The sequence below is a fragment of the Branchiostoma floridae genome, chromosome 3 (assembly GCF_000003815.2).
Source record: "Branchiostoma floridae strain S238N-H82 chromosome 3, Bfl_VNyyK, whole genome shotgun sequence".
NCBI classification, from domain to species: domain Eukaryota; kingdom Metazoa; phylum Chordata; class Leptocardii; order Amphioxiformes; family Branchiostomatidae; genus Branchiostoma; species Branchiostoma floridae.
In genome coordinates, this window is record NC_049981.1 from 27,053,829 (window position 1) to 27,063,363 (window position 9,535).

At 39.9% G+C, this 9,535-nt stretch overlaps 1 protein-coding gene across 2 annotated transcripts in view; it reads left to right on the plus strand.

Annotated features, from left to right (window-relative positions):
- Window positions 1-9,535, plus strand: part of LOC118411294 (leucine-rich melanocyte differentiation-associated protein-like) — a 66,078-nt gene that overhangs the window by 41,970 nt on the left and 14,573 nt on the right. For both annotated transcript variants that reach the window (XM_035813478.1, XM_035813477.1), the window contains exon 5: window positions 1,462-1,601. In XM_035813478.1, coding sequence (XP_035669371.1) covers window positions 1,462-1,601 — 140 coding nt within the window. The remainder of the gene's footprint in view (window positions 1-1,461; window positions 1,602-9,535) is intronic.

Below are 9,535 nucleotides of genomic sequence, written 5' to 3' on the forward strand. Positions count from 1 at the left end.
AAAACATATCAGGTAGGCTAGACGTTCAGCTATGAATCAAACCCAAACAATATATCAATGCGGTTGCTGTGCAATTTGGTATCAAGTCAACTTTGCTGATAAATTTGACTAAAACATGCATTAAGTTTATGAAATCTAAAGTGAAAAGTCATATCATGGAAAACACTGAAATAACTGATTTTTCTAATTGATGATGGAAATTGAATAATTTGACTTGCATAATTTGCATGTCATTGTGCTCATCCTTGAATATCATGGAAATTCATGTTTCTTTTGTTTTGTTATGTCCTTGTAGTATTCATACAAAATTGTCCATGCAGTTTCAGAGCAAGCTGCTAGGGGGCCCAAACCTTCACCACTTTTTCATTATATCAATAGCTATCTACCACAAAAAAAAAACTGTAACATGTCCAGAATAAAATATACAAAAACCATAAGTTCTGCTTCAGTACCAAGGTCATATACCAGGAGGCCCAAAATCGAACTCGACCTTAACCTTCATCTTCCCAACCCCTATCCACATACCTAAAAATGTAATATCCTTACAATCCAGTGGTTCTGAAGTTATACTGACTGCAAATATCTGAAAACACAAGTACACAGACAGAATGACTCACTCATGGACTCACCCAAAACAGTACCTCCATATTCCATGGAGGTAACATTTCGTCACTCCCTTTGGCAGTTTGGTGTGATGAAAAAATTACACGTCAAGTCTTGGAGCGACATCCAGATGCTGCCCGAGTACTTGTTGGTGTATCTGATTTTTCCTCGTAAACGTCAGGAGGATATACCACCCATGCACCTTGCTGCAACCCCAAGGGCATCTCTGGTGGAGACAACTAACCCCTAATCCGTTTATCCAAGTTGTAAAACACTAATGCTGCTATTGTAGCCTCCATGGGAAGTCGTTCGGTCTCCCTGTGACCAGTCAGCGGCACTGCTTTGAGGAAGGTATAATGTGGCAATAAAACACATATTGGCCATCACTGGCGCGTAAAGCTGATGTTGTTTCAACATGTCCTGACTCCTTGGATCTACCGGTGTGGTTGTAAATACTGGAGGCGGCCACAGATCGCAAGTTCTGACCTTGTATTGACGCAGTCTACCTAGTCAGTTGATAAAGTTTGGCTATGGTTGTAGAGTTGAACCCCACTGTTATACTATTATAAGCTACTACCCCATTTCTTTTTCTTGGAGTTTGGTATCCCTATGTAGCGTTTGCCATTACTCAACACTAGAGGGGAGTAGAAACGGTCTCTTGGCTCCCGGGATTCGAACGTTGACCCGCCAGCTCACAAACTCAATGCAATAACTGCTAGGCCAAACGTTCCTGACCAGATAGACTTGTCAGTGGTGTTACAGTTGCTATGGGTCAATGCACCTTAAATAAAGAAATCCATTCCTTCATTGTGAGGGAAATTAGAATGTGGAAAAGTATGTTTCCTTAACCCCAGCTACATTACAGATCTGGAGGACTTCCTCAACAAGGTTGACACCAGCTGTCCGAACTTGACCTACCTTAGCCTGCTGGGCAACGTGGCCTGCCCCAACGAGCTGTCAGCAGAGGACAAGGACGAAGAGGACTACCAGAGATATAGGTCAGTGTACATGGGGGCATGAACCAGTGTAACAGACTGGAATGTACCCCTGGTTTAAATGTCCCATGCATTTAAATGGTGTATTTGAATGGCAAGGGGTGTAGTCTGGCCTGTTACACCTGACCGAGAAGAAGATTTGTTGTTTGTTCACATTTCCCTTTTAGGTGAAATTTTGTAACTTTATAATAAAAGACTCATGATCAGGAACAGGTTTCCTTTTATGAACTCCTTTCACTATCTCAATATCTCAGACTAACACAACTGCAAAATCTTCCTACCACTAAAAATTCAGGAATGCATAGCAGTGAAATGTCTCATCAATTTTCTGAAATACCTCAGCAATTTTCCTTTTAGAATAATATTTTCTTATTTATTAGATATCTATAAGTTGAAAGCAATAAATTATTTTATTTCATCTCACACTTTCAATATCTTGCAAGTGTTGCAAGTATCTGTTAGTTACTACTGTAATTCTTGAAATTTTCACTGGGCTTTTATGTTAGTGGTGACCGCTTGGTACTTCCATCTTGTACAACTGGCGATGGCTGAAAAAGCCACAAACATAAAACTGGTCTTTCCATTTCCGTACAGTATGTGCCATAGCACTACCACAAACTTGAAACCACTGCGAAGACGCCATTTTCTGCAAAATTAAATCCCAAATTTATCTTGCAAACTTAAAGGCATTTACAGTACTATTTAGAGTCTACATGTTATTAAAAGTGAGTTCCAAATTAGCAAACAAGTCTTCACCAAGCCAGCTTCAGCCTTATCTTCAAAAATTAAATCCCAAACTTATCTTGCAAACTTAAAGGCATTTACAGTACTATTTAGAGTCTACATGTTATTAAAAGTGAAAGCTGTTGTTGAGGTTACCGGAAGCTGACATGTTGCCCTCATGCCTACCCACTCTACCTCTCCACTGGGAGCGCCCAGCTATGTCTTTGTGAGCCGCAAAGTAATATTGTGGTCTCCAGCTCGGTTTTGAAACAAAGCCATTGGTCCTACGAGGCCAGTACAACATAAAGATGGAACATTCCATAAATTGCCGTGAATGACTTCCCTGGAGGACTGACACCTTTCGGAGGTGTTGTTAAATTGTTGGAAGCATACAGGGAGCGCCTTTCTTCCAGTTTACAAAGATTTATGGACCTCTCCCCTCCACACTAATGTCCATCATAGATTATATCCAAATCCCCCGGTGTACTCAACCTGAGAAACTGCCTTCTTCATTATGTACGGAGCATTAGAACTTTGAAAATGCTGTCAGGTCTTAAACAATTTAGCACCCCCATAGCTGTCAGCTTTATAACACTGGTAATAAACGCGGTAAAGGCAAGACGGATGGGATGATAGTTTGAGGAAGGTGGCATCAGGCAAAGTTGCTGTCGACCAAATTGGGGAGACGTTGAGAGAAGATTTTAATACACTTCTTAGTCTTGAGGGAATTTGTTTGATTGATGGTGCGATGAGTCAGAGACAGATGTCAAAATGAAAAGCCAAAGTCACAAATTAGAGAGACTTTGACAAACGGTCTTGATGTGCGGGCTCCCTCGACTGGGACCTCCGTGTCAATTATGAATGATGTTTGTACGCGTCACCTCCACAATGCACCTTCTGGGCACTGATATAGAGTTCGCATTTGGACAGAAAGTCGGACAAAAATCTTCCCGACTCTTTTCCCCAACAAGCTAATAAATCATTGAAACATTCTTTACGACGTGGATATCAGCGCTTTCTTCTCTAAATGTACTAGGTATAAACTCGGAAAGTCAGTTGGACGCCTCCAGCACAATAAAAAGCGATGGCTTCAATGGTTATTGCAACGTTTGATGACCAGCGAGCTAGATGTGCCATGTTGTTTTATCTAATGCCGCCAGAAGTATATTGATTTATCAGAACATTACTTCAGTAAGTTGCATAACTATCTTCTTGTAGGCATCTGGAAAATATCGCGTCACGGATCGTGAGGGTAACCAAGATATATGGTCCCCATATCTACCAAATGGCCGGACCAGAACTTGAATGATGTATTTGGTAGTAAGAACTGTACTTTGGGAATGGTAAGGGCAGGATGGATGGACGTTTCCTCCTTGTAAAATTGGCTAACCAATACTAATACTGATTTGATGATGTATGTAGATGCTACAGGACTGTGAGGGAGGATTGTATCTCACTAGTTCTCTCCAAATTTGTTGTGCCACAGCTGGTTGTTTTACTTCAAGAATGGCGAACTGGGAGTTTTGTAGATGTCGTAAATGATACGTGCCTTGAAATTCTCACATCCTCCCATCAGGTTTGTCATCTGTTGCTCTCATCTTGTGAGGGTTTATACTTTAGACTGACATGCAGTTAGTGTTGGATTGAAAGCCTGGTTGCCAGCTAGTTCAACTTTGAAAATGTACAATGTGTCATGTGATTTGACAAAGTGGCAGTACGAGTTCAGCTTGGTTGGTATATTAACATACATAGCCAAAAAAAATCTGGTTTTAATACAAGGGCATAGTAGCCAAAAAATACACATTTATGGTCAAAAATAAGTGTTGATTAGGTCCTGTGGGCATATGTCTCATGCACCTTTAGTGTACCAAATTTCAGGTCATTAGGTTGTACTACCAGGGCACAGGAGCCCAAAATATATACATATTTAAAAATGACCAAAAACCCTGAATAAAGTAATCTTTTAGGCCTCTGTTAAAGTGAAAAAAAATTTGACCCCCAAATGAAAAAGTTAATCAATTTGAAGATTTGACAGGAGAAGAAGAGATGCAACAAAAACAATAAATTTATATCCATGTTTGGATTGAAATATAGAAATGAAAATACATGTAAATATACACATTACCGATTACAAAAAAAATAAGACATGAAACTATACCAAGGAGTGCATTTTCCTTGTTGGACAAGTCTGCAAACAAGGAGATTCTTTAGTATTGAATCCTTAAGAAGTGTCTTGTCTAAGCCAAAAAAATGTGTACTAAGGAAAATTAAGCTACAGACCAGGTCACAAAAATGAAGATAGAAAGCTTTGCCAGGGAGTGCCTTTTACTTGTCATTGGTCCAGTCTAAAGTATTTCCTAATGTACGAGAAGAAGAAAAGGATTGAATCCTAGAGAAGTTTCCTCATGAAAGAGGCCATTAAGGAAGACTAATATATCTAGCACAGCTTCACCGTAGAGCAATGTCAGGGACAGTTTGGAGAACAACTAATCATGCCACAGTCATAATAGAGGCAGAGCCATGGGGTGGTGACAGCTGCTGAAAGAAAGCATCAATTGTTGGAACTCCAGAGGGATTCAAGTGGTGAAACTTTAACAATGTCTGCCAAAGTTGCAACCTAACCTTTCCTCTCATTTCTGTGTGGGAGAAGTGAATCAGATGAAAAATACTTTGAACTGCTGCCACCAAGGTCCAACAGTGAGACGAATCCTCTTCAGACACTCCCCAACACTTCTGGGAGCAGATTAACAGACTTTCAAAATGTTGAGTTTTGTCTGGTCAAGGACGTTATACAACATCCTTGGTCTGGCACTGGCAATTCTTTCCCATGTATTTGCAACTTTCAGGTTATGTTAGCAGGGCTCGAAATTCATTTTTGGGATTAGGTGCGCGGGTGCACCCAGCTTAAAAAATTGGGTGCACCAAAAAAAAATTGGGTGCACCAGTTAAATTTAAGTAATAAACTAATAATAATACTTAGTTACAAGCTATCAAATTCTTAAACAAGTACCATGACATACATTTTTATTATCTTTCTAACTTAGATGTCAAGAATATGTTGTATACTAGTACTTTGATATCTTTACATACATAAACCTAAGAAAATATTTGGGTACACCCTGTGCACCCACAGAAAATAATTGGGTGCACAGCTCCAATTTTGGGTGCACCTGGGTACACATGCACCCAGTATTTCGAGCCCTGTGTTAGTAATTGTCGTTATTTATAAAATGAGTGACAATTCTTATTCCAGATTTTTAAAATATATTTTCTCAGACACAAATCTTTACATTTTTAGAGCAAGAGTCAAATGTTACTATCAGGGACACTTAAACATGTGTTAAGCAATAAGCAATTGGATCAGCTTTGATGCAGAGGATTTATTGGGTTGGATGCCCATTTTACATAATTGTGAATGTTATACTATGCTATGTATGAGAAGAAGTAGCAGAAAGGAAGAAAAAACAGATGTTATGTGGCTTAATGTGTTTTGTCAAGTTTTAATGCTTTATAGCATATTTTTCTTTCCGTGTTGTTTGCCTGTAGCTTAATTCAGCAATGACACAGTTTCTTGTTTGACTGAAACGACACAATTATCTAAGTGACTCTGTTACACACAGTACAAATGCCCCCCTAGGCATACACTTTCTCCGCAGCTTTTGTTCATCTGTCAAGAAGCCATCCACAAAACTACCCTTGACTTATGGGGCCTTGGCTGTGTGTTCCTCAATGGAGAAATGATTCAACAGTAATTGGTGAGCACGCTGGCATTTAAGCTGCTGGATGGAAGGGAAAATTCATGGTCGTATTGTGTTTCCATGATTTACAAGAATGGCAGATGATCAAAAAAACAGTGATTCCTTCAATCCCTATTATTGTAGTAGGAAGTTTGAATTGATGTCTCCTAAAGTTGTCTGTCTTGATGAAGTAAAAAATGCCCAGCTCCTAATCAATGCTGATTAATCACTGCAGCGGTTTCAAAGTGAGTTGTGCTTGCCAAGGTAATGCTGATGTGTCTGCGTAATGGCTACATTTACCTCGCAGTGAACTCTTCTTTGACTCAGTGCGGCATCAAGTTGCTGTATGTGTAAGTTGTGACTGTGAGGATCTACAATTGAAGGTGTGCCAACTTTAGCAGTTTAGCAATTTGTAAATGCACACTGGCTCTGGTCATATATGTTGGGATTGTCTCTACCCAAATTTTCATCATAGCCAGAACAACTTATGGCGCATATCTCTCAAAAAAGCTGTCTTAGTTAATGAGTCTGTTGTAGTGGAGCATCCCTCTTGACGTGTAAAAAGAGACGACTGTGCACTTATTTGTCGGACAGGCCGTAATGTAATTTGCTGGCCAGAACAATGAACATGAACATGACATGAAGGGGGGATGACAACGTCCGTAAATTTTTCACGACCGTGGGTCTCATTACCTGGATGGATTATTTTGTGTCGCCATAGGGATGTCAGAATGATTCTGGTGTCTCATAGATTGTGGTCCTCACAGTGATCACCCTGGACAATCCATCAGGGCGTTTCTGCTGAAAGCCTACACCAATTTACTCTTTTGGTTGTCAGATTCCTCATGTAATTTTTTCTCTGATTTGAATAAAGAATAGATAGACCATTATGTACAATGTACCTTACAGAATAGAAAAAAAAATTTGCTCCAATAGTGAGGAATATTCCAGTTTTTCTTAAAATATATATGTTTATCAATGTATATCAATGTTTAAAAAGGTTCCTTGTTTGAAAAGTGAACCATTGTTGCTATGTTGATTTTTTTGGCTCCTGCTGTAGCATTTGTGTTTACCAGAGGATCCCTGTTCCATTTCCTCCTAAAGTTTGTACTTCATTGTCTTCCTGTAAACATCCAAGAACCAAGAAATGAAAGTAGTGTGGCCCTAGAACAATCTATCAGGGGGTGTTCCCAGTGTGAAGTAACATCTGTTTCTCCACAGTGTCCATGGACTAATGAGGTTGGCAGGTGATAGCATTTGATTATGAGAAATGTGCCAATATGATCTTAACCAACAAATGGCAAAAAATATGTCAGCAAACTTTATCACAAAGTTTAACATATTTATACAGGTATTTACATGATAAACATGCCTAAAAAACAGTTGTGGAATGTATTAAGACTATTGACAAACCTTATACAAGTTCCACTGTTTTTTTTCATTGGTGTTGTGGAGCAACTGCTGCGATAGAACAAAGGATGACCATGTTTTTCTGACGATCATAAGCATACTTGAATGATCCAATATCTTTATATCAAACAATGCATTAGACCGATCATGTTGTATCTTGATACTTTGTGATTGAACCATCCAAACTCTAACATCCCAATAGTTGATGTGGGCAGTTGACCACTCCATATTCATCATTATTAGTTTGGACGTTGGTGGCGACCACTCTCCTGGCTGGACATGACAGATGGATTCTCTGGTCAGAAACAATGGCAAAACCACCGCCGGATCACCCATAATGCCTTTATCGGCAGTGCCGCTCAGCACAACTTTTTCCCGCACAAAGGCCCTTTTTTCTAGACAAAGCCAATCAGCCTGATTGTGCCCGGCAGTGTTTTTGCTCGGTCAAGATTGATGGCATCCCTTGATAAGCCAACTGTCAAAAGCACTTTTTGAAGCAACAAATAACCCATTTGTGGGATTAAAGGCTTTATTCATGGAGACGCACTTTGTGGGGACGTCAGTAATGCCTTTTGAAGAAAGTGGCATTTTGTAGGAAAGTTGGCTTTTAATCAATACCGCGCTTAAAGAAAGTTAGTGTGGATGATGGCTCGCCGGTGTGTCATGGTCATTGGGTACTTAGGGGCTGAAATTGGTATCGACAAATCCCTACGACTATTTCAACACATTTCAAAATGGATGCACAACGTTGCTTTTAATCAATAAAGTAATAAGATAGATTTAAAGTTGATTGCCAGGTACATATTGATATATTATTACATGTACATAGTACGGAGGGATAGCTGTCTAATGTACAATGTGAATGTTAGCCATATGCATATTCAGCAAAAAGTGAACAATAGATGATGGACTTGCATAAAAGAATTTTGGAAATGGTGATGAAATTTTACCACTTTAAACTCCCACAAGTTTTCCTTACTTGCTTCTTGATTTTAGATTTAAAGTAGAGGTCGTAAAATGTGACAGTTTGAAAAGGACAGCCCATCCCATTGCCTGTACCACGAGCATTCTTGATGACTTGGTTGTCTTGTGGGAAGCAAGAAGTGTGCCGATTCAGTCTATGTGGCAAGCCTGTGACAACGTCTCTAAGTCCTTTGGACTGCGTCATCAATTTCCCAGATTGATCGTGTTTTTCGTCAAAGCCAATGTCGAAGCCAGTTTTACGACTGCCAGGTCATAGCGCTGGGTCATGGGGGCGGACATGGCTTTTCCATGCGAGCGGCACGGCCTCTAAATCTACCCAGGCACCGTTTTGTATATCGAGGATGGATCACCTCACAACACATCCAGTACAATTTCAGGGTAGCCCACTGTCCAATCTGACTGGACGGAGACGTATTTCCTGAACTCCCACATTTGTACGGCAGTAGCTGATCTATAACCGCGGGAAGATAACTCTGGAGCGTTTTTCTGTCCAGTCTGGAGAGCTGCGTTGTTACTGTGGTAGTAAAATCAGAGCGTTACTCACACTAAAATGGGCTGACAAACATTCAACACAGAAAATATACAGGCAGGGTCTTGGTGAATCAATATCCAGTTGTCCCATTTGATGAGAAATGCGGCGTGCAGTGCAGGTGGACTTAGTTTGTCTTCTTTAGAACTGTTGAAACAATATTGACATCAGTTGTAAAACTCTTTTGTGTAGACATGCATGTTGTAATGCAACCAGATGCTGCTGTCAAATGCCTGTGTTGTGAATTCTGACTGTAATATTTTAGGAAAGGTTTTGTTGTTGCAAGTAAGATTTGCAAAAGTTTCGAGTAGTATATTTTGTGTGACATACCTGTGCATGTATTTAATGTGGCAGGTAAGCAAGCCTGCCATCCCTTCGGACCATATCTCACAGTATGGATCTAGTTAATTTGAATGTAGGATACAGAACTACTTGTTCAGCAAAATTAGCAGTTGTCATAAACCTTAATTAGAACCAATCCAATTTCTCACACCCTCACTCAGATTTGTTGTCAATCCTTCACAAGTTCCAGATTGACTCCCCCATATTACATG